General features: G+C 45.3%; 20 protein-coding genes across 20 annotated transcripts; 11 read left to right on the plus strand and 9 right to left on the minus strand.

The window, feature by feature from the left end:
• Positions 1 to 342: 342 nt before the first annotated feature.
• On the plus strand, positions 343 to 1,164 carry OGAPHI_001275 (uncharacterized protein; the record flags this gene model as incomplete). Its single annotated transcript, XM_046202018.1, has 1 exon — positions 343 to 1,164. The coding sequence occupies one exon, from the start codon at positions 343 to 345 to the stop codon at positions 1,162 to 1,164; it is 822 nt and encodes a 273-aa protein (XP_046064184.1).
• A 149-nt stretch (positions 1,165 to 1,313) lies between these two features.
• Positions 1,314 to 2,837, plus strand: OGAPHI_001276 (uncharacterized protein; the record flags this gene model as incomplete). The annotated part of the gene is made up of 1 exon (XM_046202019.1): positions 1,314 to 2,837. The coding sequence occupies one exon, from the start codon at positions 1,314 to 1,316 to the stop codon at positions 2,835 to 2,837; it is 1,524 nt and encodes a 507-aa protein (XP_046064185.1).
• OGAPHI_001277 (uncharacterized protein) lies at positions 1,613 to 2,809 on the minus strand (the record flags this gene model as incomplete). Its single annotated transcript, XM_046202020.1, has 2 exons — positions 1,613 to 2,016; positions 2,212 to 2,809. The coding sequence occupies 2 exons, from the start codon at positions 2,807 to 2,809 to the stop codon at positions 1,613 to 1,615; spliced, it is 1,002 nt and encodes a 333-aa protein (XP_046064186.1).
• Positions 2,838 to 2,846: 9 nt separating the features above from the next.
• Positions 2,847 to 4,517, minus strand: OGAPHI_001278 (uncharacterized protein; the record flags this gene model as incomplete). The annotated part of the gene is made up of 1 exon (XM_046202022.1): positions 2,847 to 4,517. One exon carries the CDS (start codon positions 4,515 to 4,517, stop codon positions 2,847 to 2,849), a length of 1,671 nt encoding a protein of 556 aa, XP_046064187.1.
• OGAPHI_001279 (uncharacterized protein) lies at positions 3,534 to 3,755 on the plus strand (the record flags this gene model as incomplete). The annotated part of the gene is made up of 1 exon (XM_046202023.1): positions 3,534 to 3,755. One exon carries the CDS (start codon positions 3,534 to 3,536, stop codon positions 3,753 to 3,755), a length of 222 nt encoding a protein of 73 aa, XP_046064188.1.
• OGAPHI_001280 (uncharacterized protein) lies at positions 4,019 to 5,190 on the plus strand (the record flags this gene model as incomplete). The annotated part of the gene is made up of 2 exons (XM_046202024.1): positions 4,019 to 4,034; positions 4,778 to 5,190. 2 exons carry the CDS (start codon positions 4,019 to 4,021, stop codon positions 5,188 to 5,190), a joined length of 429 nt encoding a protein of 142 aa, XP_046064189.1.
• A 72-nt stretch (positions 5,191 to 5,262) lies between these two features.
• On the minus strand, positions 5,263 to 6,864 carry OGAPHI_001281 (uncharacterized protein; the record flags this gene model as incomplete). Its single annotated transcript, XM_046202025.1, has 1 exon — positions 5,263 to 6,864. One exon carries the CDS (start codon positions 6,862 to 6,864, stop codon positions 5,263 to 5,265), a length of 1,602 nt encoding a protein of 533 aa, XP_046064190.1.
• Positions 6,865 to 8,065: 1,201 nt separating this feature from the next.
• Positions 8,066 to 13,201, minus strand: OGAPHI_001282 (uncharacterized protein; the record flags this gene model as incomplete). The annotated part of the gene is made up of 3 exons (XM_046202026.1): positions 8,066 to 8,981; positions 9,254 to 11,025; positions 11,153 to 13,201. The coding sequence occupies 3 exons, from the start codon at positions 13,199 to 13,201 to the stop codon at positions 8,066 to 8,068; spliced, it is 4,737 nt and encodes a 1,578-aa protein (XP_046064191.1).
• OGAPHI_001283 (uncharacterized protein) lies at positions 8,117 to 9,121 on the plus strand (the record flags this gene model as incomplete). Its single annotated transcript, XM_046202027.1, has 1 exon — positions 8,117 to 9,121. One exon carries the CDS (start codon positions 8,117 to 8,119, stop codon positions 9,119 to 9,121), a length of 1,005 nt encoding a protein of 334 aa, XP_046064192.1.
• Positions 13,202 to 13,310: 109 nt separating the features above from the next.
• Positions 13,311 to 15,641, plus strand: OGAPHI_001284 (uncharacterized protein; the record flags this gene model as incomplete). The annotated part of the gene is made up of 4 exons (XM_046202028.1): positions 13,311 to 13,326; positions 13,810 to 14,562; positions 14,848 to 15,324; positions 15,454 to 15,641. 4 exons carry the CDS (start codon positions 13,311 to 13,313, stop codon positions 15,639 to 15,641), a joined length of 1,434 nt encoding a protein of 477 aa, XP_046064193.1.
• Positions 14,712 to 15,634, minus strand: OGAPHI_001285 (uncharacterized protein; the record flags this gene model as incomplete). The annotated part of the gene is made up of 2 exons (XM_046202029.1): positions 14,712 to 15,432; positions 15,504 to 15,634. The coding sequence occupies 2 exons, from the start codon at positions 15,632 to 15,634 to the stop codon at positions 14,712 to 14,714; spliced, it is 852 nt and encodes a 283-aa protein (XP_046064194.1).
• Positions 15,642 to 15,970: 329 nt separating the features above from the next.
• OGAPHI_001286 (uncharacterized protein) lies at positions 15,971 to 18,835 on the minus strand (the record flags this gene model as incomplete). Its single annotated transcript, XM_046202030.1, has 1 exon — positions 15,971 to 18,835. The coding sequence occupies one exon, from the start codon at positions 18,833 to 18,835 to the stop codon at positions 15,971 to 15,973; it is 2,865 nt and encodes a 954-aa protein (XP_046064195.1).
• A 695-nt stretch (positions 18,836 to 19,530) lies between these two features.
• Positions 19,531 to 20,250, plus strand: OGAPHI_001287 (uncharacterized protein; the record flags this gene model as incomplete). The annotated part of the gene is made up of 1 exon (XM_046202031.1): positions 19,531 to 20,250. One exon carries the CDS (start codon positions 19,531 to 19,533, stop codon positions 20,248 to 20,250), a length of 720 nt encoding a protein of 239 aa, XP_046064196.1.
• A 561-nt stretch (positions 20,251 to 20,811) lies between these two features.
• On the plus strand, positions 20,812 to 21,612 carry OGAPHI_001288 (uncharacterized protein; the record flags this gene model as incomplete). The annotated part of the gene is made up of 1 exon (XM_046202033.1): positions 20,812 to 21,612. One exon carries the CDS (start codon positions 20,812 to 20,814, stop codon positions 21,610 to 21,612), a length of 801 nt encoding a protein of 266 aa, XP_046064197.1.
• Positions 21,606 to 22,466, minus strand: OGAPHI_001289 (uncharacterized protein; the record flags this gene model as incomplete). The annotated part of the gene is made up of 1 exon (XM_046202034.1): positions 21,606 to 22,466. The coding sequence occupies one exon, from the start codon at positions 22,464 to 22,466 to the stop codon at positions 21,606 to 21,608; it is 861 nt and encodes a 286-aa protein (XP_046064198.1).
• Positions 22,467 to 22,589: 123 nt separating this feature from the next.
• OGAPHI_001290 (uncharacterized protein) lies at positions 22,590 to 23,360 on the minus strand (the record flags this gene model as incomplete). Its single annotated transcript, XM_046202035.1, has 1 exon — positions 22,590 to 23,360. One exon carries the CDS (start codon positions 23,358 to 23,360, stop codon positions 22,590 to 22,592), a length of 771 nt encoding a protein of 256 aa, XP_046064199.1.
• Positions 22,594 to 23,028, plus strand: OGAPHI_001291 (uncharacterized protein; the record flags this gene model as incomplete). Its single annotated transcript, XM_046202036.1, has 1 exon — positions 22,594 to 23,028. One exon carries the CDS (start codon positions 22,594 to 22,596, stop codon positions 23,026 to 23,028), a length of 435 nt encoding a protein of 144 aa, XP_046064200.1.
• A 200-nt stretch (positions 23,361 to 23,560) lies between the features above and the next one.
• OGAPHI_001292 (uncharacterized protein) lies at positions 23,561 to 25,804 on the minus strand (the record flags this gene model as incomplete). The annotated part of the gene is made up of 1 exon (XM_046202037.1): positions 23,561 to 25,804. The coding sequence occupies one exon, from the start codon at positions 25,802 to 25,804 to the stop codon at positions 23,561 to 23,563; it is 2,244 nt and encodes a 747-aa protein (XP_046064201.1).
• OGAPHI_001293 (uncharacterized protein) lies at positions 23,749 to 24,548 on the plus strand (the record flags this gene model as incomplete). Its single annotated transcript, XM_046202038.1, has 2 exons — positions 23,749 to 23,782; positions 24,160 to 24,548. The coding sequence occupies 2 exons, from the start codon at positions 23,749 to 23,751 to the stop codon at positions 24,546 to 24,548; spliced, it is 423 nt and encodes a 140-aa protein (XP_046064202.1).
• A 538-nt stretch (positions 25,805 to 26,342) lies between the features above and the next one.
• OGAPHI_001294 (uncharacterized protein) lies at positions 26,343 to 26,708 on the plus strand (the record flags this gene model as incomplete). Its single annotated transcript, XM_046202039.1, has 1 exon — positions 26,343 to 26,708. One exon carries the CDS (start codon positions 26,343 to 26,345, stop codon positions 26,706 to 26,708), a length of 366 nt encoding a protein of 121 aa, XP_046064203.1.
• Between the last annotated feature and the right edge of the window lie 70 nt (positions 26,709 to 26,778).

The following is a 26,778-nucleotide window of genomic DNA, read 5'->3' on the forward strand; positions in this document are numbered from 1 at the left end:
CATACATAATTGGCAAAAGAAATTTTTGAAAGGATTCTATACAAAGTTTATTAGCTAGATATATGCAAGCGAATGATTTTATACTATAATAGGAAGGAGTGTCTTTTCGAAACGTTCTCTGAAACAATAGAACTGTGCTGTGTTGCAGCACAGCGAAGGCCAAGTCCTGCAGGCTGGTGCAATCGAAAAAACCGTTATAAATGGTGTTTCCTCTCCATCCTCCTCTTTTCCATAAACTATCAGTCTTGCATCTGTCCATAAGCTCGCAAAGCCATCCAAGTGTTGTCTCTTGCCGTCTGCACTCACTCGAACGCGATTTTATAAAAGGTCCATCTCGTCGCAATGTTGATGATGTCTGCCAACAAACCTCAACAGGATAACTTGAATCCAAACATCCAGCATCTTACACATTCCAGCGCGTCTCCCGATGGTTCCTCGCAGAAGGTGAAACTTCCGAGCATCAACAAGCTGTTTCCGAGCGTCGACGCGCCTCCGGCCAAGACTGTGTTTCCAAACCAGCAACAGTATATTCCCACAACAACAATCGTGCCGCATCCTTTTGCAGCCGGCCAGTTCTCGCCCTCGCCAGTGCGCACCATCTCGCCGCCCGTGGTGCCCGACATGGGTCAGCCGCCTGTTCAGCCTGTGGTATTTGGACCTGCTCCCGTGTATCCGGTCCCCCCTGTGCAGCCCGTGCAGTCGTTTGTGCCGGTCTCGATCCCCATGCAGCTGTCCGAGTCGGTCGACTCCGCCATAGGCACTTCTGGAGCTCGCCGGTCCGCCTCTCAGGAGAGTCGGTTCAAATGCGACAAGTGCCACAAATCCTACACACGCAAACACAATCTGATCTCGCACAAGCTTTCTGTGCATGAGAAGGAGAAACTCTTCAGCTGTACCGAGTGCCAGGTGAAATTCAGCCGGTCGTCTGACCTGTCGCGCCACACTAAAGAACAACACTCTTCAAACGTGAAACCGTTCATTTGCGGTGGGATAAATCCGGACGGCACCTCGTGGGGTTGCGGAAAACAGTTCTACCGCAAAGACCAGCTGAAAAGTCATCTCAGCACAAACAAGGCGGAATTCAAGTGTCTCAAGAAGAATTTTCCCATCATGATGCCCCTCCCGCCGTCCTCGGGTGAAGAAAGACCACCCATGTACGGGTAACAGTTACATAGTTTTAATGTATAGACGCTTTACGATAATACTCGCTCTAAAATTATAATCTTTATTTAGTGTGAAATTCGCGGTCTCCATCCCACTCAAGTTTTTTTCCCCGTCTTGTTTCAGGTTCTTGTTGTTCCCATATTTGCCCCATGTTTGACCCGAGCGTGCGACTGCGCAAGGCCATCATCGACGGGCAGCTGTTCATAGTTAGCAGGCTGCTCAATAGGTATCCCGACCTGCTCGACAACATCAACCCGGAAAACGGCTGGTCCAACCTTCATTACGCTGCCTATCACGATAGGTACGAGATCTGCGAGCTGTTGCTCGGCAAGGTGCGCGAGCGCTCCTTAACGCCAGATTCCGGCGTCTACAAACCGTCCCGCCAGAACCAGCCCCCGAAACTCTACTCCCAAATCACAGACGAGGACGAGATAAAGCTCACTTTTGATCACGACACCATTATCCACACCGCATGCTCCAACAACTCCCACAAGTCTCTGGAACTGTTGCTGGAGTACTTCAACGTGTGTATCGACCAGCGCGGAAAGAACGGATACACTCCGTCGCATCTTTGCTGTATCCATAACTTCCCCCTGTGCCTCACAGTGTTGCTGGATAACGGCGCATACCCAAACATCCAGGACGACGACGGCAACAGCCCGCTGCATTTGGCCCTGGAGTATGGGTCTCTTAGCTGTGTGGACCTGTTGCTTGCGTACAAGGCAGATACCCAGTTGCTCAACAAGCAGGGATGGAAACCGGAAGATGTGGCGTACGATTTCGATGTTCTGGCCAAATACAACACCTTGAAGGCACATCCGCCCGCATTGGCCAGACCGGCCAATTCCACGGCTCACACAACGTCCGTGCCGAGCCCCTTGAACGGCAAAATCTCCTTGCCCACCATCCAGTCACGCAAATACTCGTTATCCTCGCATACCTCGTCTGACGACGAAACGGACGGCCAATTTATAGAAGACGCAAACTCCGTCTCGACCTCGTCGTCCATCAGAATCACCAGAGACCCGTCGCCCGTTTACGGCATACTAAACACGATCTCGAGCTCCAACAGCCAGGTCAGTGTCAACGACCAGCACAGCACCTCGTCGCACAGTCTCAAGCTCTCGCGCAAGGCTCCTCCAATGCCGATAGTGATCCCGTCAGCGCCAACACCGCCTCGGAACGGGCCAATCCCTACGCCCGTGTCGATGACGTCGTCGCACTCGCCAGGATCCAAGAGATCGTCCATGAGCATGCGCAACTTCCGGTCCAACTCGCAGACGTCTGAGTGCTCGCCTATCAAGCCGCAGACGCGCGTGCCCATGTCGCGGCCGCACGCGCAAAGCTCGCCGGTGGTTTCCGAGTTCATTGCGTCGTCCGTGGGCACGATCCCGCACGTTGCGTCGAGCACGTCGCTGCGCTCGTGCACCCCCACGCTGGAGGTGGACGACGCTGCCTCCAAGCTGAGCAATTTCCGGTTGCAGAACGAAAACCGGGTCAAACTCGGCATGAAGCTGGACAACATGATGCGCAGCCAGGAAAGCTTGCACGAGATAAAAGACGAAACGCCGCGTATCTTGCGGTCGAAAACAGAACCAACCATGGACCAACCACCGAAAAAATCACGGATCCTCTCGATCCCCATCGCCAGTCTACGATCCCGGAAAAATTAGCAATTATTGTTATATAGCATCAACTTTCTTCTTCGAAGCATTGATCCAGTCTTTGAAAGCGTCACTGATGGTGGAGTACTTTTCGAAGTTGTTGATCACGCGCACAAAGTTGTCCACGTAGTCGTCCTCCGAGTCCGAGTCTTCGATATTGGCTGCTCCCGTTAGTTCGAACCCAGTAACGTCGAGTTTGTCGTCGAATTGGAAATTGTCGTCCAGCGAGTTGGTTATTAGGTCTTTTTCCAGGTTCTTCTCCATCTCGTCCATTTCTTGGAGGTCTTTTTCGCTCTTGACGAGCTTCAATTGCATCGTATTGTAGCTTTTGCAATGGTCGCACTTCATGCCCAAATAATGGTACGGAACGCGCGATTTGCCGCCGCAATCAACGCACTTGATCACGCTCGTCCATGAGGCCATCCCGTCCGGCATCCTCGTGGCCCCGATCTCCTTATCCAGCACCCGGAACTGGAGCTCCATATTAATGATTGTGCGTGAACAAATAGGGCATTTGTACGAATGTTTGGTGAACTCATCGTAACACGTTTGGTGGATCGGATGGCCGCACATCATGAAAACCACCTTCTTTGTCGAACTGAACATGTACTCGTCGCAGATCGGACAGTTGGAATGGGTCGAGTTCTCGATACATTTATGGTTTTCCTGTAATTCGATGGAAATGCACGCGTTGCAGTTTTTGCAATGGAAATAGTCCTGTCCGAGTCCCAACCCAAGTCGACAGATACCGCAATCGTCGCAATGGTAGATATTTTTGATCTCGTCGTTATCAAACAGTTTGCACGTAGCACAGTAATATTCGCTCAATTTGCGGTCGCAGTTGACGCAAAACTGTTGGGCCAGTTGCGGCGTGTTGCAAAACATGCACAGAACATGAGAAATCCGGTTCCGTTGCAACTGGTGTGACGAAATCTCCTGGTCGTGACAAAACCGACATGTGTACCATTTCTTGCACGTTGGACACTCCACTTTGCAGTTGCGCTGGTAGTGCATGCATCCGTACACGCCCTCCTCGAGGTTGTAGTAAGTTGGCTCGAGGTCGCGCGCCTCGAGAGCCACCTCGTCGCCGTCGGCCTCGTCGTCTGTGTCGTTGTTCTCAGCGCGCTCGTACCGCTGTTTTTCGTAGTACGACCGCGACATGAGTTTCTGGATCAGATACCGTTGGTCCAATGGCAGCAGATCCAGGTTGAGGATCTCTTTGATCCGTTTACGCAGAAAGCTCTGGTCGTTGAACTGTTCGAACGTCAAAAACGTCAGATGGTCGTAGCTGGCCAGTCGGTCCTTGACCAGCGAAACGGTTGTCTTTGGCTCCTGCAGAATCTCCACTCCAGCAGGCTCATGAAGGTCCTCGACCGGATAATCGATGTTGGAGTTGATCACGTCTGTCAAAGACTCGCTCATTTCGCTGTATAATTTGGCAAGTTCGTCTTTTTTCTCTGTAAAACCCTGGAAATGAAGAGCCGTGGAAGACGAAAGCTCGGAGAACTTTTTCGCAATGCTGGTGGAGTTGTAATCCATCTTCAAAGCGGCGAGTTTGGGTAGGGCCGGCAGATGGGGCAGAATGGAGAACGTTGGAAAAACAAGCTTTCCGACCTGTTCCAACGTCTCGGTCAACGAATCAATATCGGAATCGGACCCCGTGTCCTGCTCATCTAAGCGCTCAGACATGTCCTAATCGAATTCCAAGGTCTGCGCCTAGCTGTGCTTTGAAATATTTTATATATCAATTGGCGTAGCTAACACAGCCTTTAAAAAAAGTGTGCTAATAAAATAATATTAATTGTTTCGCTATTAACTCAACAAAATGGCATTTACGGATTACATCAAGATTAGCGGATTTGCGCAGGACATGAAGTCAATGAACTTCAGGTGAGTGGTTTGAAAGTTGTTGGTTGACTAACATTGAAGTCTTTACGGACAATGGATAGGAATAGTTCTGATTTTTCTATCGATAGCTTTGGGAATTGCTAACATTTTCCATTTCAATATTGTCATTGTGTTTGCCATCTTGGCCATTGTGCAAGGTATCGTTTTGGCATTTGTGGAGGTGCCATTTTTACTGAAAATATTCCGGGTTCCAGATTGGTTTATCAGAGGAGTTCAAACTCTGGACCAGAACCTTTACAGAGTGATATTCTACGTGGTGATGGCGGTGATCCAGTGGCTGAGTATCACGTGCATGGCCACGTCGCTGATTGCGCTGGCTGTGTTGTTGACGATTGCCGCGATCTGTTATGGCGTGGCAGGCTTGATGAAACAGGAGTTCCATAAATCCAACGTGGTGGCCAGTGTGGACGTGAGCGAGATGCCCATCGACGCCCAGATCAGACAGGCTCTTTGAAAGCAGAGCCAAATGAGGTGACATGTAGTGTTTGTTTTTTTGGCGTACAATCAATTGTCCTATACAATCTATTTAAACGGCCAGATGGTGAATCTTGCGTAGATGCTGTTTAAGGTTGTCGTTTCTATTGAACCGTTTGTTGCATTTTTCCTCGGGACAGGCAAAAGGCTTCTCGGACGAGTGCGAGCGCATGTGACGCTTGACGTGCTCGGGTCTTTGGAATCTGGAGTGGCACAGAGGACACTCGTGCGTCTTCTTCTTGTCCTGGTCGGAGTTCTTGGACCGCGACTTGGACCGCGACGACTGGAGCGGACGGTCGAGATGCTCGGGCTCTTTCAGGCCCGCTGTGCTAGCAGCGGACGGCGGTTTCTGCTTGTCTTTGGCCAGCAACGAGTTGACTCCTGGCGTTGACGACGAGGACGAGTTGGGAGGAGTTAAATATTGGAACCGCGAGGTGCGGCCCGCAGGCTGTGTCTCGAACGGCAGCTCGTAGTTGTAGTGAGTGGCTGGCGCCGATTCGGGAACCTCCGAGATGGAGTAGTTCAGATCGTCCATAAACGAGTTGGCCGACCGCAAAGCCGCAGTTTTGGCCTCTTTGTACGTGGCAATCTCGCTCAAGTTCATGCTGGATCTCGACCGCGTTAGTCTCCCCGGCTTTGGGTGCACTGGCGGCTGTGTCGAGGCTCTCACGAGCGGCGGATGCATGAGTTTTTGCTGGTCCAACGACTCCACGTTATCTGCATCGATCAGCAGTGGAATATCCTCGACTTTTTGCAGAAAGTCCGGGTTGATGAAGTCGTTGGCAGCAGTGAGAGGGTCCATGTGGGTCAAGGACGAGTGGTCGTGGCCGGGTTCGTGTCTCAAGGTCTGCAATTCGGACAGTTTTCCGCCAAACTTCTTTTTCATCAAAACCGAGGGAGAAATGAAGTACGACTGCGATCCAGCATCCTCGGTCTCGCCGTCTTCCTCCTCCTCGTCGCCCAGGTTGCCCGGAGTGCGCAGCGGGGTGTGCAAGGGCGAACCCTGGTGGCTGTTCTGGATTTGCAGCTGTAGATCGGTGTCCAGATGCGACAACGAGACAGAGGCCGTGATGGACCGCTGTTTACGGTGTTTGGTGATCTTAGGAGACAAGAACGCAGGAGGCGTGTAGAACGGATTGCCTGTTCCTGGCGACTTGTCCACGGCCGAGGCTTTGGCCACGTTGGACGGCCGCCGGGGAGTGATGAGCGAGTTGGACCGTTTGATTGGAGTGATGGTCGAAGTGGGCCGCATAGGCGTCCGGTGGACGTTTGTCAAGGAGCCGGTGCTGGCGCTGGACGGAATGGGCTGGTCGGTGTTGAAGCTCGAAATGGTGGAGCTGGAATACGACTCGGTCATTGGATGCAAATAGGCTGGGTATTGCAGCGACGGGTCCTCCTGGCTGGACAACGGAACAAAATCCAGCATCTCGTACGACGCGACTCCGTTGATAGACCCGTTAGACCCGTTTTGACTGGACTCGTGGTCGTGATCGTGCTCATGGTCGACGATCAACTCTTCGGGCCGATGAAGCAGCCCATACTCGTTCACAGCATGCAACGAAAGCGTCTCCGTCAACATCGGAGACGAGGAGATCACAACGTTCTGGTCCTTGAAAGGCGTCTGGCTATTAGGCGGCGGAGATGAGGACATCATGGTATCTCAAAGCAATCTCGTTGGCCAAGCACGAAATATACAACCGTATCAATCTGGTCAACTTATACCACAAATGTCAAGCTAAAACAAGCAAGAATATTCTCTTCTAATGCGGCAGACAGACGTGGCGCTGTTTTTGGTGGTTTTAAGTACCGTGAAGAAGATCCAAACGGGAAAATATGGTTTTCTTCAACAATTAACCCGATTTAGTTAAGTGTGCGGTACCACTATTTTTTTGTGCAAAATTCTCAAATCTCACTTCTGGAGGGTGGGAATTTTATGAAAAGGGTAACCCCACCCCGTTTCCGCTTTTCCTTGTTTGCTACATATCCTCAGTAAAACTGCTCTGGTTTGTCTCCCACTACTCGTCTCCAACTCGCCCCCCGTCGAAAACCCCTCCTCCGTCTTGGATCTGCAACACCCGTGCACCGCCTGTCCCACTGAAATCCACTTCTATTTTAAAAACGGTCGAGGCTTGAAAAACGCACTTCCGACTACTTTTGGGGCCGATTACTAGATTTTCTCCCAACGCGTCGGCACCACCTCGGATTTATAGCCCTTTGGGCCTCTCGCCCGCCACGGCTTTGACCCCTCTTTTCCTGGATGGCTCCCTGTCTAGAGCCGTCATTTTAGCACTCTGGAATTTTGCCTAATCCGGTAAACTTGTCTTTCGCGTCGTTTCCCTGTTTGTTTACTTCCATGCATATCTTTACGTGTCTCTAGCCACATCTTCCCACACCAAACACCAGGGTTGAGTTTTTCCGTTTCCCGTCTTTTTTCCCTCGTACTTGTGAACACCCGTACACCATCTGGCTACCTGGTTTTCCCATGGAGCACGATTACCCGGGGAAGTCGTTTTTTCCCATGGATGAGTCCGGTCGGTCGATCATCATGAAAAATTCCCACCCCCACGAATTGTAGCCACCGTACTGGCAGCTTTGTTGCGGAGTTATAGTTATAAGAATTATACACAGCAGCATTCCCGTTGTAGCTCTGCCACCTCCCACGGCACACAATGGCATCGCCAGCCGCCAACAGCGTCATCAACTTCACCGGCCCGGCTAACCGCACCGTCCGTCAGCCCACGTCCGAGCTCGATTCCGGGAACCCATCTGGAATCATTTTTTTAACCACGACCAATAACATTGTAATTTTTATATAACTTGCTTGCATTCGCACCCCTAACCATCGGATCCAGGAATTAACTTGTCTTTATTTTATTCTCTTGTTCTTCTGATAACCGTTTGTGATCATGTTGACTAAATTCGCCACTAGACATTTCTCCTCCACCGCCTCCACCGCCTACAAGGTGTCTGTTCTTGGTGCTGCCGGAGGTATTGGACAGCCATTGTCTTTGTTGATGAAGCTGAACCACAAGGTGACCCAATTGTCCTTGTACGACCTGAGATTGGGTGCTGGTGTTGCCACTGATATTTCCCACATCCCAACAAACTCCACCGTTACTGGTTTCGGACCAGAGGACAACGGATTGGCAAAGGCTTTGGACGGTGCCGATGTTGTTCTTATTCCTGCTGGTGTTCCAAGAAAGCCAGGTATGACCAGAGATGACCTGTTCAACACCAATGCTTCCATTGTGAGAGACTTGGCCAAGGCTGCTGCCGACCACTCTCCAAACGCTGCCATCTTGGTTATTTCCAACCCTGTCAACTCCACCGTTCCGATCGTGGCCGAGGTTTTGAAGGCCAAGGGAGTGTACAATCCAAAGAAACTGTTTGGTGTCACCACCCTGGACGTTTTGAGATCCTCCAGATTTTTGTCTGAGGTTGCAAAGACCAACCCAGTCCACGAGATTGTTCCTGTTGTTGGTGGACACTCTGGTATCACCATCGTTCCTCTTATATCTCAAACTAACCACAAGAACTTGCCAAAGGAGACCTACGACGCTTTGGTCCACAGAATTCAATTCGGCGGTGACGAGGTTGTCCAGGCCAAGGGCGGTGCAGGTTCCGCTACTTTGTCCATGGCCCAGGCCGGTGCCAGATTTGCCGGTGCCGTCTTGAACGGTCTTGCTGGTGAACAGGACATTGTCGAGTGCTCTTTCGTCGATTCTCCATTGTACAAGTCCGAGGGTGTCGAGTTCTTCTCCTCCAAGGTCACTTTGGGTGTTGACGGTGTCAAGCAAATCCACGGCTTGGGTAATTTGACCAACGCCGAGGAGGAGATGGTTAACACTGCTAAGGAGACTCTGATCAAGAACATCGAGAAGGGTGTCAACTTCGTCAAGCAGAACCCATAAACTATTTATACGGGAATCTATTCGTGATCACTTGATTCTTATATAGCTCTCTAGACGTTATTGGTGAATGCATTCAACGAAACTCGTTCTCCACGTTTTCTGTGTGTTCTCGACATCGACGCTTGGAAGTACTCCTCGTTCACTCCGTCCAAAACCTCTGTTATGTAGTAGAACCCGCCTTTTGACGTCCAGCTGACGCTGTTCTCTTCGTAAGTGTATCTGGTTGATTTCATGCGGTTCAAGATCGAGTCTGCGTCGTCCCAGGTCATGCTATAACCGTGAGGAACAATCGGTTTCAAACTGATGATCTTGGTGCCCGATTTTAGACCTTGGAGTAGCCGAATAACCTGTTTTGATAGCGTAGCGTCAAATAAATAGTTATTCACCAATATCACGTCGCTTCGGTTCACAATCTCTTGCACAGCAGCGTTCTCCACAAACGACTGTTTCAAAAAGAAGTCAATTGGGCCGTGGTTGACTCCCCAAATGGCACACCGTTTGTCAAATTCTTCCCATTGGAGCTTGCACAAGTCTGACGCATGGTCCATGATCTCCACGCCATAGCTCTCGCATCCAAACTCCAGCGCAGCCTGAATAGTGCAATTCCCGACCCCAGAGCCGAGATCTATAAATACCTTATCATGGGAAAGGCCGCACTGATTATACGCGCGGCTCAGAAATGCCGGCATTAGCTCACCATAAACGTAGTTCGAGAACGCCTTGTATGTCTTGAGTTTCCGCGAGTCCGGAAGTACAGCGCGCAAGTAGCATTGGTTCATTATCTCGTGCACCAGCAGCTGTGGGAAAACAGTGCACGATTTGATGTGTTCTATGATTCTGTTGGATGATCGCAGTTCGCGCACCATGTTGTTGTATTCTTCCACGATGATCTTCATCGCAGCAGTGTCCTTCTTCTCGCAAGCCTCGTCCCAGTTCTTGATCAAACTCAAGTCCGGGTTCTCGAGATCAACCACCTTTTTTCTGGCATCCTCAGGGAAATAAACCAGTGCGGTGAGTTCCATCACCCGTGCAGCATCGGCGACGGGATTGAACCACGCACTCGGCTTGCACTCGACCAGAAGATACTTCTCTTGATAATCATACAGCGGATACAACAGCTCGACTTGTTGCGGCTCAAACTGGGGATCATCAGTAATGTATCGGCCCAGCCGATCATTCACCAGTTCGTACGCACTTTTCAGCACCAGATCTTTCCGCTCGTTGCTGACATTGGAGTCAAAGAACTGCCATTTAATGACAATATCATTGGACAACTCGTGATTCAAAAACCATGGCTGTCTTAACACTGGCTTGATTGTATTCTGCACCACTGGTTCTTTCTCCTTGTCAGTATCGCTCACCGCGGTCCTTTGTTTGGGCTTTCTTCCTCGCTTTTTTGGAACACTCGTTATCTCAGGCTTCTTTATTTGCTTTGGTTTCTCTTTCTTTATCAAGACCCGCTTTGGTTTCCGATCTGCTTTTTGGCTCTTCTTTTTAGAAGTCTTTTTCTCCTTTTCGATTGCACTCTTCTCCAACACAACATGTCGCCGTCTCCGGCCTTCCAGATGTCCTCCGGCAAAGTACTCGGTGGCCCTCAGAAGAATCGCCAATTGAGAGCCTTTGAAGTAATCCTGTTTATTCTCTTTGTTTGTGCTGTTCTCTACAGCTACTAGTCCTCCATCTTTCTGTAATGTACACTCCTCATCCTTCTTCAAGCCAGAAACCACACCTTTCTGGCCAAATTCCCCACAAATATTGCTCATAACATCGTCTTCGTGGCCATGTCCCTCTGTCCCAGGAGGAGAGTTAGACGACGATGTAGGCGGCGTATCGTCTCCAAAATCCAAATTATGCTCGGAAATAGACTCTGTCGGCTCCATTGGATCAAATCGCAGATCTTCGGACTATGACAATTGTCTTGTAATTGCAAAACTTCGAGAAACTCGTTAGTTGTTATGAAGCTTTTGATTCACACAACTCTATTCAAAGTAGTGTACAATATGCTAAAATTATTTATTTGCGGCGAGCCACCAACTCGCTCACTTGGTACTCGTTCAAATGCTGGAACCGCGAACTGGAACTTAGAAGCTGTTGTTGGTCATTGCTGGTCAAGATAATCAATATCTCGCTGGTTTTTCCATAATTGGAGTTGTCCCTCAGCAAATTAAGCGATTGGTACATCTTGGTGTAATCTGCTTCCAACTGTTTGGCTCCACCAATACTGAACCTGTTGCAATAGATCACGTTCTTTTCAAAATAAGCAGTGATTGCCCCGGACAGAATGAGCTCAATGTTGAGAAAGTCACCGTAGGAAACAACTTTGCGCAAATAGCCAAGGTCTTTGCGTAGCGTAGCAATAGGCAAATCCAATTCCCGTGCACCAGTAACGTCACCGTCGCCAATCGAGCCCCATTGCTGACTAGAAAGGAAATAAGACTTCATGGTTTTGTTGAGTTCGCGCTCAAAATACGTCTGCAATTTCCGTGGAAGCTGCACCATCAGGTCTTTCTTGTAACCACTGATAACCGATTCGAAAAACGTGGTTTCCAGACGACTGTTGCCATTAATTGAACTCCACAGTTCAATGAAAAGAATAGACTCTCCCCAGTTTGTCATGGTCTCGATGATGTACTTGGACGAACACCAAACTCGACATATTCTTTCCAAAGCCGAGATTTCGTCGCTGATTTTAGCATGAATAATTGCGTCCAAAGCATTGAACCCCTGTTTCAAGCTTGAAAAGTACGAATTGAGCAACCTCAGCTGAACCTCGCTCAAAAACTTCACCTGGAACTTGGTTGGAAGCATTGCGTAGTTGTTGCTTATACCTTCCAAGAGATTTTTCAAGTTGATTGCTGATTTCGTAGGCTTTGTCTTTCCGTCTTCAACAAAGTCCTCGTCAATCTCAAATGCATCTTTGGAATTCATGATCTCCTCATACCTGTGGTTGACAAAGTTCTTTTCGTTATTTAGCCAACGATCAAAGACGTCGTTATTCGAGAGAACAAGCTTGTATGTTAGCAGTTTGGTTCCTTCATCTCCCAATTGATTAAACTTGTACGTTTTCACCAAGAATTGATCAAACTTTTGGAGCTCCAGAATTAAATGACTCAGTAACCCCTCGTCATTGGTGACAAGGTGCATTTCACGGTCAAACTTCTCCTTTATCGGGGTCATGAGCGAAAGAATAAAGCATTTGACGGCTCCAAGTTTGGGGTAATATTTGGAAAACTGAAGAGAGTAAAGTGATTCAAACAAAGGTGCGGTTTTCTTGATGTATCCTTGCAAATAGTTCAATGGATATTCGGGTTTGTCCAGTCTATTAGTTTCGTTAGATCCTTCAAAATGGTAAACGAATTTCACCTTGAAGTTTGATGCCAAGCAGTCAAACGCCCAAATGGTTTCTGGCTCTGCTGTCTCGACTTTATTGTAAACAGACTGTAACTTGACCACTCGATCGAAATACAGTTTCAATGAACCGACTTCGCTTGCTTTCAATTTTCCTTCCTCGTCCCAGTGTGTGATGTGCTGCTGGAACTCTTTTGTCACTCTGTCGCGAAGTTCTCCCGCTGCAATAGACTTATACTTTTCATGGAGCAAATCAATGTATTCCTTGTGACTTTCTGCTGCGCTGGGATAATATACAGACGTCTTTTCATACCGTTGTAATTGTTCACCTAACCTTTGTAACTGTTTGATAGCTTCGTCTGATTTCAGCTTCGGAAGATCCAAAAGCTCAAAATCGTTCAAATTATCATTCAAGCTCAAATATGCATTGTACAGATCTGTCACTTCTTTAAGAACCAACTTCTTGACTAACTCCTGTCTGAAACTGGTGAGAATCTCGATATTTCCATGTTTTTCAATCAGATCGTCAACAGCGTCCAAATTGTCCTGGTCCACTATCGAATCCAAAATCTGAATAAGTTGTTTGCCCTGTTCCTCGTATATATCAGTGGATTTTCCTGTAACCTGTTCTTTTAATGCATCTTTATCTGATTCTATTTGACTAATGACACTATCCAAACTTCCCAGATCCTGAAGAGAACCGAACTTCTGGTCAAGAAACGCTTTCAGCATCTCCAACAAACACAAATCAGTTACAATAATTTCTCAGGGATGGACCAAAACTTATTGTCACAACCCACAAAAATCGAATTATAACAAACTCTTCCTGGTGTAAGGCTGTATGTATGAGATAATTGGTACCTAAAAAAATTGGCTATGGTCCATCCCTGAAATTTCCATTCTCGATTACGTGATCACTATAGTATAAGTTCCCGGCTCGGTTTGCAGTTTTCGGTGTCTGGATGTAAAGCGCGTGTTTGCAAGCGTGCATAGAACAAATTGGCTGGGTCGCTTCAAATGAGGCTGGAAAAGAAAATTCCTTAAAGCTTGCAGAGCAAGGTGTAACAAGTGACTTCAAAACATAGCATAGTTGAGGTTGACCACAGTCGTGAGTCGGTAATTTGTTGTTGTGTTATCAGTGAGACGAATTGAGGTTTTATCACGAGTTTTAACCGACTGTGCTCCACATTCGAGAGTATTTCAAAGACAGAATAATTCTGTTATACTATCTGGTTTATTACGGTTCAGTTAATCATCTTGTGAAGGCATTATTGTCAATGGCCACGGTAGTAAGTATTGCGAGTGTTTTCCAAAGTCTTGCTAACAATTTTAGTCCAAAGAATACAGATTGGTGGTTGTCGGACCACCTGTGGTGGGGAAGTCTGCGTTGACTATCAGACTGACCCAAGCAGAGTTTGCCAACGAGTACGACCCTACAATTGAGGACTCGTACAGACACTATTGTGAAATTAACGGTGTTCCTTCGTCTTTGGATATTTTGGATACTGCTGGACAGGAAGAGTATTCGTCAATGAGAGACTTGTACATGAAGACCGGCGAAGGGTTTCTTTTGGTGTTCAGTTTAACCGATCGCAAAACTTTTGAAGAAATCAGCACGTTCTACAATCAAATCATGAGAGTCAAAAGCGAACAGGTTCCGTACGCTCCATTGATATTATTGGGAAACAAAGCCGACCTTGTGGACGAAAGACAGGTTTCTAAAGACGAGGCCATAAATCTGGCAACCAAAATGGGATGTGCCTACATTGAGACGTCTGCTAAATCTGGTTTGAATGTCACCGAAGCTTTTTACAACCTTGTGAAAATTATAATTAATAGTGGCTACAAACATGCTGGACTGGTGGGAACCTCATTTCCAGATCCTTTGGAAGAGGCCAAGGAACGACAGAAGCAGTCGTCGAGCGCTAAAAAGGGCAAAAAGGAGTCGCACTCGAGCGCCGTTGATCCGGTTACTGCAGGCTCTGGTGTTGCAACCAATGGACCAAACGGCCAAGTAAACGGTCCCACGAGCTCTGCCGCTGCTCCTGGATCAGGAGCTCACAAAGAATCTCCAAATACTGATAGTGGGTCAGGTAAATGTTGTATTATCATGTGAGGTAGATAATGGAAAAAGGTAACTGTTTTTAAGACTACATCTTTTTAAAATTGAATGGATGTGTGTTATTCACTTACAAAAGCAAACCAAAACTATCGAAAAACGACATAATCTCGCTCACCATACCTACAAAGCAGCCTCAGCTTGCTTCTTGATGTCATCAACAGACAATGGGTTGGTGATTGGCTCTTCACCAATCTTAGCGGAGGCAGCTGGATGAGTAGAAGGAACAGAAGGCAAAGTAGTCGAAGCAGAAGTGGAGGTAGTAGCAGTGGTGGCACTTGTAGCAGCTGGGCTTTCACCAACGGTAGAGCCAGCAGTTCTGACAGGGACCTTGGACTTGATGAAAGATCCAACAGGTCCGAGCTTTTGCTCAGCGGTCTTCAAGTGAGGACCGGCTTTTTCCTTCAACACTTCGAACAATTCAGCCAATTTGTCCTTAGCAACCTTGGAGTATGTGACAACAGCATCATCAATCTGTTTCTTGTTGCCCAAGTAAATCACTGGAGCAGTGAAGGAGACCAAAGTGGCAGTCAAAAGCAAAGTCCACAAACTGAAGAAAGAGGTCAATTCGTAGAAAATGAAAGCAATACCTGCAACCTTCAAGGTTTGTTCAATGTCCTTGGAGTAAAGAACTTCTTGGACTTTGACCTCTGCCTCCTTGATCAATTTTGCGGCCTCACCAGAGTACTGGTCAGCATATTTGCCAACAACGTTCTTGTAAGCAGGCTTGAATCTGGTAACAAATCCTTGACCAGTGGCGAACTTACCAGTGTACTCAGCTAGAGCAGAAACTAAAAACACAGTTAGTAACAAATCTCGTGTGACCCAAATAGGCAAGCCACAACTAGGGCATTTCACTTACCAGACAGCACAAGGGCTGCAAGCTTGAAAAGAATGTTAAGCAAGTTAACATACTTGAGCAACAGCAAAGATCCCACAATGGATCCAAACACTTTTCCAGAAGCTGCTGGATCTTTCCAAGTCAAAAGATCGCAGTTAGACTTCTTCACAGGAGGACTAGCTAATGGGGTTTTAACTTCCGACATTTGGTAATTAATTCAGTTGATCAATGAGAATGTTTGATAAATTAAAGGATTGCTCAATTAGTGGCGTAAAATACTAATTGATATAAATATTCGTCCAGTTGTTTCCAAACGGTTCCCTTTTAAGATCAAATACGATAAAGCAAATTGAACAAATCATTATAGGAAAAAAAAGCGGTGTAAAAAACCCGTATTTGTGAAATGGCAGTCGTTTCAATTTTCTGGTTGCACTAAAAAAGTATTCATGATCATTAAGAATTTGGCAGCTGGGATGCATTAGCTGTGAAAACCTTGTAGTCATCCCAACCACTTCTATAAAAACGTACATCATTTCAATAATTAATATCTCGAGCTTGGGTTTTGCTCTTTGAACTGCTTCAGCTTGGACAACGCCTTCTTGTAACCTTTAGAAGCGCTTCGTTTATAGTATGCAACGGCAGATTGGAAGTTCTTTGGAATTCCAAACCCTTGCTCAAAGCATAAACCGATCATAAACTCAGCTTCTGCAAGTTGTCCTTCGTCAGCTGCTTTGCGGCCCCAAAGAAATGCTTGTTGCTCGTCTTTCTTCAACACTCCTTGAGCTCCTGATCCGTACCATTTGGCCAAACCTAAGGACGAATATGGGTGATTTTCTGCAGCAGCTTTCGAGAACCAGTAGATAGATCTTCTTGGATCCGAAGGAACAGGAGTTCCTCCCATAGAATCTTTATCGGACTTGAAGTGACTCGTAGGGAAATATCCTTGTGCATAATAGAATCCTAGGGAAGCTTGAGACTCTTGATGCTCTAACTTGGCAGCTTCAAGGTAGTAACTTAACGTCTTTGAAACGTTTCTGAATATTCCAGCCTGTCTCATCTGGTTCAGCGTGGCTTGGGTCTTTGAGGTGTCCCTATCCAAACATAGAATGTTGAGATCGGTTTGGTGAAGCTTAGCCAAGGTATAAAGAGCTCCTCTAGAGTCACTGAACGATCTTGCGGAAATCAATGGGTCGGATCCCATGATTTCGGGGTTCTTCAATGCCTCACAGGCTTTCTCATGCCAATAAACAGATTTCTTAATATCTAGTGCGAACCCATTGACACCTGCAAAACACAACATACCAAGTTGACACATCGAAGATGGATCTCCAAGGTCAGCTCCCTTTTGGAAAAACCGGCAACTTTCTTCAACACTCTTGGTGCATCCCACACCCGATTCCAAACAGCAGGCAACTCTGTAACAGGCGACAGGATCGTTTTGTCTGGTAGCTGCATCGTAGAAAAGCTTATAACCTTTGACCTCATTCTTTGGCAAAACGCCAGGATGAATTCCTCCAGAGTAAATATCTCCAAGATACACTCTAGCTCTAGTGGAGTTAGGCGATATTTGAATGACTTTCTCAAGAACTTTAACTGCTGTGTTCAAAAATTGTTCTCTTTGGGGACCCAAAGATGTCAAAGGAATAGGAGATTTTCTCAAACGTCCATCGATAGCCATCTTGGATATCAAGTCAGAGCGAGAAACAGCCTCCAGAAGATAAATCGCCCACTCAAACTGAATTGAAGGAGTGAACACTTTATAATCTTTGAATGCTTTATCTCTGATAACACCGAAATCGTTGATCAAACTGTCCACAGATTCTTCAGATTTTGATGGAAGAATAGGCTCAATGATTCCGCTGGTGTGTTTCTTGAAAGATGATGGCTTGATGAACCGTACAGTATTCTGCAACACGTCGGTTTTCTCTGTATCAGGTTTCGGCAAAACAGGAGCCCTCTGCGCTGTCTGGTGAGAAAGAGAGGATCCAACAGCTTTATTTTGAGGCTCACTGTAAATACTTGAGCTCACACTGGACTCACTTTCAAGTCTTTGAGGAGCCTTAGGTTGAGATGGACGCGCCAGAATGCTTTCCTTCTGACCACCCAGAATCGTATCGACAGAGTCTGAGGCCGGAGGAGGAAGCTTTCTTTTATATTTGAGCATTGGCGAAGACTGGTCACTTCCACCTGAATTCATCAACTTTGGAGCTCTCTTGGGGATTTCCATGTGATCCAAGTGAAATCCAGCTTTTTCAAAACCAGTGCGGTAGATCGACTGGGAATAAGTCAAACTTCCCGACTTCTCCAATTCCTCATAGGAAGGAGGCAGGTCCGAGCTCAAGTCAGCAGATCGTTTTTCGGGCGAGTCTTGAAGACTTCCAACAAGTTCTTTCTCGTCTGAATTTAAAGAGCATACACTGTCCCGCGTATTGGAGTTCTCAAACCCTGACGCTAAAAACGCGTTAGCAACAGGACTATTAGCAATTGAGCGTCTTTCAATAGGAGGAGGTGGAGGCAGTGGAGGTGCCAAGACAGATTCATTGGTTGGTGATTCTTGTGATGTTGCTTTGTTATCAGGAGTCATCGGCAAACTCAATTTGCTAGTTCCTGGGACCGGATTGACAAAATTCAAGTTGTCCTTCGTCACAACACTACTTCCACCGCTTGAAACTGAGGTCAGAGAATTATTCTTCGACCCAAGCTCCTGTAGAGCCAGCATTTTCTCAAGCTGTTGGATCTTATCTTCCAGCTGATTAATTCTGTCGTTATCAAGAGAAGATATGGGCACGCTCATGTTGCCAGTTCTTTCCTTCGCGGCACTGCTTTCGCTGGTATGAGGGCGAGAGCCTAATCTTAAAGGCTCGGTTGGTGCAATGGACTTCTGATAATCATTCGAACTGTTTTGTAGTTGTGTATCATTAGACTGTCCAGTATATGAACTGGATCTCACCTGAGGCTGAGGTCTGGGAGAGACATATTCGGGGTGATAAGGAAGAGATTGGTGATGTTGGTGTACAAAGGGCCGCGAAGGACCAGGGGCCGAATTATAATTATCACCGTATGCAACAGGTTGTGGCCTTGGACCTTGCAAATGTGGATGTTGTTCATTAGCCTTTGGCTGACGTGGGTATTGCGCAATAGGTTGTTGGTACATTTGGGGTTGTTGAGGAACAGAATAGTTGTTGTATTGCTGTAAAGGATGGCCCACAAACGTGTTAGGTTGTTGATAATACTGTTGCTGTTGCTGCGGTGGGTATTGTCTTTGCTGTGGTCTTGGATATTGTCGGTGTTGTTGCGGTCTAGGCATTGTCTGGGGCTGGGCTTGGCTTTGAGAGTTGAATGAGTATGGATCATCATTCAGCAGATTGGCACGGATTTGTGCTCGGCTGCTATAGGGATGGCTCATTTTCGTTTCGGTTTGTTAACAGAAGGAGCGTGAGTTCGAGTATTTGTAAAGTACTGATTAGCAAAAAGAAGGAAAGTATGTTCAGCTCTTGCCTATTTTTTTAAATAGCTTTATTTAAAACGCGTCTGACATAATGTCGCCGATTACTATCTACAATCGACGCAGCTGCGCCCAGTTTTTGTCTATCGACCATGTTCAGCCTCGAACTTAAAAATAGTTACAATGCGGTACCATCTCGGCATCATATCAGACCCTGAACTATGTCTTTGTTGCTGGGCCTATTGAACAAAGAAGCGATGTTTCGTGACTAACGGTTTCTAAAAATATACTTGTAAATATTTTGTGGCTTGAGAATCATTCAAAGAGGTATGGGGCTTAGCCAAGACGATTGGGCCGACTAGGAGGTTTCATTACGATGATGTATGTAGGGTATACTTGATTTGGACGCGTTTCAATAGTGCAGGCTTTGAACTTCGACTGCTTTAGGAAAGCTCTTGGAGACCAGCCACCTGGATTAGTCAGTAAATTCTAATAATTCCCAAAATTTGCGCTTCGGTCACAGTGTCCGAGTGGTTAAGGAGCCGCCCTGCTAAGGCGGTGTGCTTTGCACGCGCAGGTTCGAATCCTGTCTGTGACGTTTTTTTTTCAAGCCATACTTTTGTTAGCATGTGCCAATTTTTTTATTACGATAAACTATGGCGTGCTGTGAGTGCCATCATGATGAGACAGCAATCGATGTCACTGTGAACAACAATCATCTGATCTATTCAAAAAATCCAAAGCACCCGGCCAATGTGATTTGTGAGCTGTGCCGACTCTTCTACACCAGCGGATGGTGCACCGGTACTGGTGGTGGAGTTTCGATCAGAGAAGATGGAAAGGCCTACATTGCACCAAGCGGTGTCCATAAAGAAAGAATGATACCATCGGATATGTTCGTTCTGGATACGGATACTAAAGAATATCTGAGAACACCAGAAGGTTACAAAGCATCGGCCTGTACTCCATTATTCCTAGATATATACCGGATCCGGGATGCTGGTGCTTGTATTCACACACATTCACAGAATGCAGTCATGTGTACGCTTCTGTTCGACAAATACTTTGAGATTTCCAACATTGAACAGATCAAAGCAATTCCAAAGCTTACTGAAACAGGTAATCTTTGGTACTCTGATAAATTAGTGATTCCGATCCTTGAAAATACCGAAAGGGAAGAAGAACTGTCCGATAGCTTGCAGCAATGCATCAAAGAGAATCCAGGGACCACTGCAATCCTCGTTCGTAGACATGGAATATTTGTCTGGGGACCAAACATTTGGAAAGCCAAGGTTTACACTGAGGCATTGGATTACTTGCTCGAGTTGGCTATTAAAATGAAGCAATTTGGAATCCCTACGGTAAAGGAGAAATAGATGATTTGAATCAATTTGGTACATATTACTCGTTAGTGGCGATAGCTTCTTACTGTACAATTATGCTAATGTATTGGATTTCTGGTGTCTTTCAATTGGCTTCCGTGAATGTCATTATAATCAGTTTGACTCTCTATTTCCTCATCGACAGACCCCACACAAACAATTTGCTCTCCCCTTATTATGTATACTCCAAGGCTGATATCCTTTGTAGGCTCTGATGAAGAAAATATGCGCTCCAAGCTCTTCGACAGTACAACATTCGATGTTTGATCAAATCCTTCTAAAACCCCAATAAATAATCTTCCGTCTGAAGTAATTACTTTCACTTTATCTGAATCAGTTAGAATTTTTAGATACGGCGTTGAAACTCACCTTCAAGAAAATGTTTTAACCCCGACATCTTGGCTTGTCGCTGTTCATTAGTCAGTCTCTCGGATCCAGCAGTTAGTAGTAAAATACTATACAAATAATTTTAGTTTAGTGCAAATAAAAAACCTGGTGCGAGGGTTGTTTGGGAAACGAAAAAGGGGTAGTTGGTTTCCTTCACTGGCTTTATCAATGAATTACTCTTCATTTTCAAGCAACCAATCTCCATCCAGCAGTAATTTGTCTTTTGGAGTCAGCAATCAGACACAGCTGACTGACATCGATAAGTCGCAGAATAAAAGACACAAACGGGGGATATTTGACTCAAGTAAGACCCTCCAATTATACAAAGTAGGAACGACCTATAATGATGAAGTTTTAACGGATCAATCAGCAGATGAGAACGACGCGTCCGAAGATCAGACTAGATATTCTTCTCAAACAAGCGAATATACAAAGGATCATAAAGAGTTAGTTATGTGGGCCAATAAATTGGAGCTCGAAAGCACCGAAATTCGTCAGCTCTCAAAAAAGCTAATTAAAGACTTACGCGTCCTTTCTGAGGATATGAAGAGAGGAATAAGACAGTTTCAGACGGTTGCAACCCAGTCTAAAAGTCTGATGAAAGAGTTGGATACTAGAGTCAAGCTTTTTGGCTCCAAAAAATCGTCATTAGACGACGATTTCAGTGAAGATATCAAGGGAAACACCGATTTGCTATTGGAAAATCAGGCCCACATAATTCAAATCATGGAAAAGCAAGAGTCCTTCAATAAAACCATATTGCAAAGAATCAATAACCTGCAAACTAAAAGCGAAGGATCTAGCATATCGACGAAAGCTATCGCCAGAGTCGAAAGTCAACCCAAATTGGATCAAATGCTCAATTCCCCTATACCAAAAAATACAGCTAAACAACACGTCTACTCAACAAAGCCTGGTCCACGTACCCGTTCTTTGAAGCGTACTTTGTTCGACGACCTATCTCAATAATGACTCTGTTTGGCAATCTTTCTGTCCAAACCTATATCAAAATTGATGCACGATTCAACGTATTTAGTCATTTCCGGAAGCTTGCTGTAAAACAAATGGTATGCTGGCATATATCTATCAATGAATTGTTCCACTTCTGTGTCCGACATACCCATTCCCTTTTGCTTTATCAGGGCATGTTCCTGTTGCAATCTCCAAGTGTACACATTTGTTATATCGCAAGTTGTTATGTATATGAATTGGTCAAACTTTTTCCAAATCGAGAGATACTGAGTGAGATCGCTGTTGAGCTTAATGATGTGTTCAATCTTCAGATTGTCAAACTTCGGCTTATAGGCCTTTTGAATTTCCAACCATCTTGAAACCAAATCCTGGTCATTGTCATAAGCAAGATACCCATTCAGCCAGCCTTCAAACAACACAATATCAATTTTGCGGCCTGATGTTTGTGTCCATTGACTAATTGGTGCTCTGTCTCCTTTCCCATTCTTTAAGGATTTGTCATAAAAAGGAATAGCGACATTTGAGTTCCCGCTTTCAATTTGTTCAAAGCACTCGAGCAACAATTTCAAGTCGTGTGTTCCAGGAAGACCTCTCCCCTGCAAGAGAATATTGCCCTCATTTTTTGCGTTCACTTCCAACTGTTCGTTGTATGTCAAATAAAAGTCGTCAATTGAAAACCGTACAATGTTCAAATGATTAAACCGAGCCGAAAGTAAGTCAACAAGTTCTGTTGTGACATATGTTTTGCCGGAGCCTTGAGGGCCCTCTAGACCAACTATCAAGGGTTTGGCAAAATTCCACCTCTTGACAATTGGCTCTAGATATTTGAACGACTGATTCAGCACAGACATTATCGGAACTTTTTGGAGATTACAAAAAAATTGTGGGGCAGACTAAAAATCATCTATCATAAAGTAATTTGATACGTTCTTTTTATAAAGCTCTATGCGTCTTGAACTAGTCACACAGTGACATCAGATGGCCTTGAGCTCCTTGAGTTTGGCAATTAATTCGTCAACAGAACCAACCTTCAAACCACCCTGTCTTGCTGGAGGGTCTTCAAGTTTTAAAATTTCGAGTCTCTTCTCGATAGAGACGCCCAAATCTTCCACCTTGAGCTTCTCCAAAGGCTTCTTTTTGGCCTTCATCATCTTTGGGAGTGTCACAAACTTAGGCTCGTTCAATCTCAAATCGGTGGTAATAATCATTGGCAAAGACGCTTTGACAACTTCCACACCTCCGTCTATTTCTCGCTCGACTTCAACGGTTGAATCGCTGTTGATCTTAACTTTCGATGCATTTGTTGCTTGTGGCCAGTTAAGCAGGCCGGCAAGCATCTGGCCAGTTTGGTTTGAATCATCATCAATAGCTTGTTTACCCAAAATGATCAAGTTCGAGTTCTGTCTTTCTTGAACAGCTTTCAAAATCTTAGAAACTTGCAGTGGCTCAACCTCTTGATCTTGGACATCGATCAAAGTCGAAGTGTCAGCTCCTTTTGCTAGGGCGATCCTGAGAATATCTTGAGCCTTGGCTGGCCCGATCGAAACAGCATGAATGGATTCCACCAAATCCTTATGTTCATTTTTGATTTTGATGGCTTCTTCAACCGCAATATCGTCAAATGGATTAATGCTAAACTTGACACCAGCAGATTCAATACCAGTTTGAGTCTTGTTGATTCTTGGCTTCAAAGCAGCATCGATCACTCTCTTGACTGGAAGAAGAATTCTCACTTTGGAAGACATCGCTAAACTTTAATTGCAATGCTTTGTATGAATAATATTGCTGACTTGAATTTATAGCTAAACAAATTTTTTCCAGTCTTGATAGTTTGGAAACTTCCGCTCTCGGGACAATCGCTTATTACGAAAAAAGTAAAAAAGGGGTTAACGGGGTATAATAAAGTAATTGCACAACAGTTTGAAACATTTTCTGTTCAGAACCATTAAAGTTGATTGAATGTCCTGGATTTCGATTTCATCATCTCGATTCTTGCCTTGAGCTGATTGGTCACCTCTGCTGCCTTTCTCCAGCTGTCATCGTTGGAATCAACATCGTACAGACCAGAGCTGAATTTGCTTCGAGTACTTGCAGAATTGGCCGCGCTTCCTCCGAAGTAGTTTTCCTTCTCCAATGATGTCTGGATACTCAAATCAGAGATTCTGCGGTTGAGATCAGACTTGGAGTCATTAAGTTCAAAACTCCGCACAGATGATCTAAAGTCTTCCACCGGTTCTTGTTTCACAGTCACCTTGTCCGTTTGCATTTGTTGCATCTGGTATTGTAACTCTCGTATCTTTGAATCGCTTTGATCTAAATCATTCTGAAGTCTCGAAATCTGTATATCCTTCGATTTCACAGACATGGTGGCTTCTGTCAATCTATCTTGATAATCTTTAAGTTTCTCTTTAACCAGATCGAGCTCCTCCGTCTTAGTCTGCAATTGATCATTCAATTCAGCCTTCTCTTGGTTCCATTTCAGCTTTTCTACTTTTAGGGACTCAAGAAGTTGCTTGTCGGCTGTACTTGTGGCTGATATCTGAGCATTGGATGTCCTGTTGAAACTAGGGGAGTTGGTAGGTTTCAGTGTCCTTGACGTCAAGTTCATCTTACTGGTATTGCTTGCGGTTTTCAACGGTGATGTTGGTCCGCGCTTCGATGGAATTGTCGTAGATGTGCTTGAAAGTTTTCTGGAAGTCAACGAAGACGACGAGTCAGAAGATCTCGTAAGGTTTGTGGCTGCTGTCCGAGTCAAATTGGAAGGCATTGCCGATTCGAGCAAAGTCTTTTTAGTTACCCTGTTAGGAATAGTCGATTGTGGCACGTCGCTTTTGGAGCTCTTCACTGGAGCAGTTCCCTTGGCTTTCACCTCACAGCTTTCAAAATACTCGTCAATCTTTCTGCTTCTTCGAGAATCAACCCCTTCAAGATAAGGTCTAAATTGTCTTTCTCCTGCAATTTTCATCAAAGTAGCGGTAATCTCACATGCCAAGTCTCTAACTGGAGCCAAAGAATCTGACATTAACTTCAAACAAACCTGCATAATAGAATCGAGCTCCTGTTTCTTAGGTATTGTCTCCGTCTCTTTCAAACATCTGATCAGAAATTTGGAGCTTTCAATCTTGATTTGTGGAGTCTTGTGTGTCATAAACTGCAGAGTAGGATCCAAAATCTCACTCAGGGAAGAGTATTTGTAGCAGACATCAAGGGCTCCGGATAAAGCATCTAAAACACTCTGTTTCTTCTCCTTCGTGCGTTCCAAGAGTGGTGAAATCAAAAGAAAAATGTATCTGTGGAATCCTGACTGCAATCCCTTACCCAGATTTTCAATAATGTTTGATGCGATGGTAACCACTTGAACGTTTGCGTCTTTCAAACACTTACTCAAAATCCTCAGCAAGTCCGTGTAGTCATCCTCTTTGAATCTAGGGGCTTTAAATTCACTGGCAACCTCTTCAAGAACTTCAACCCTATCTTTCCATTTTGATGATTCAATTCTAGAATGGAAGTCAGAAGGAATTTTTGATAAAACGTCCACAGGGTTAGCCAGATCGAATGCGCTTAAAGCCGGGCTTGGTTCATCTTCTGCATCTTGCATTGATACATCATCCGTACTATTTTCAGCCTGGTTGGCTAATGCCTGTTGCGATTTCAAAAGTCTCGATGGAGAAGGGTTCTCTGTTATCTTTTCAAAGGCTTTAGTAAGATCTTTCTGTTGGATTGGCTTCAGCTTTTCAAATATTAGTGACTCAAAAACATCTCCCATGTAAGATCTTAATGTTATGGAGAGATTAGTTGTTTCTGCTCTCACATTTTTATCTGCGTGGCCAAACAGTTGAGGTAAAGCATCTAGCACCAGTTTCGGAGAACACACTTTGCAACCAAAACTCCTGTAAATTTCATTCAATGCCCCAACAACACCAGCCACAAGCTTTGGTAATTTAGCGCTCAAAAATGGGATCAGAGACTCAATAACTGGATCGGCCTTATCGAGCTCGACATACCAAAGAAGCGCGTTTATAGACTTTTGCTTGGTTCCCGCTCTTGCAGAAGATAACCCCTTTTCACACAATGGTCCAACAAGAGCTTGTCTGGTCCTTGTGCATGCATTAGGGCCACCAAATTCCAAGAAAGAACACAGAGTGCTGATGGCTGCTTCTTGTGCAACGACGTTACTATCCATCGCCATTTTTCTCAACAGCTCTGGATTCTTTAAAAACCTTTCAAAGCATCTATCATCTTCGCTTCCGGAATTCTTGAAACTGATACCAACCTCCTCGTAGGCTTCAAGCCGTGCTTTCCAAACCTTAAATTGTTAGCAACGCGTTTATGTGATTCTTTTTGGATATAACTTACCTTGTGCTGCAAGCGCTCCTCTAACGGAAGTGACTTATAGTCCACTGTTTCTCCTCCGTCCATTATATTTGTCGTATCGATGGTAGGATAAATGTTCGAAAAGGCGATTGATGTTCAAACTATTTCCCATCCAAATATTAATTTAATTGTAAACAAACACAGACGAATCCAAAAAAGTCGACGCGTCTATCGACTCGACATGTTTAAAGTTTTTAGTCTCGCATTTTAGTAAAGATCTGGGCTCTAGAGGAAAATTAGCAAAAAGGCTGTGCATTGCTACCAAATTAATAATATGCCAGAAGCCTAGCCGATAAAGACTGGAATACATATAAATAGAGGCGTCACCCCTTTCTAACAGCAAAATCAATAATATGTCACTGCAAACACGATCATTACAAAAAGTTGAACTTATACCACTGTCCCAAATTATCAGACCGATTCCTCCGGTTCTTGATTACTCCAAGATAGATACTATGGTTTCCACATTAGGTGGTAATCCAATGGCTTCAGCTACCTGCAAGCTAGAGGATATTACCCCTGGTGAATTGCCACCCATCGATGTTTTGGTGGTGTCCGACAAGGGTAATAAGAAGTATTTTGCCTTTGGAGGTTGTCATAGATTTCAAGCATACGAGAAAAGCGAGACCCCAATGGTGAGATGTAAGGTCTTACCTTGCACCAAAAAACAGCTTTCAGTTTATCTAGGATCTTCCGTCGATAAGTTTTTTGAGAGTTGAATGAACACTTGAACGTTCTCTTAAGCTAAGAGAATATATATGTGACGTTGCACTTGATGATACATAATTT

Source organism: Ogataea philodendri (genome assembly GCF_020536065.1).
Source record: "Ogataea philodendri strain CBS6075 chromosome Unknown scaffold4, whole genome shotgun sequence".
NCBI lineage: Eukaryota > Fungi > Ascomycota > Pichiomycetes > Pichiales > Pichiaceae > Ogataea > Ogataea philodendri.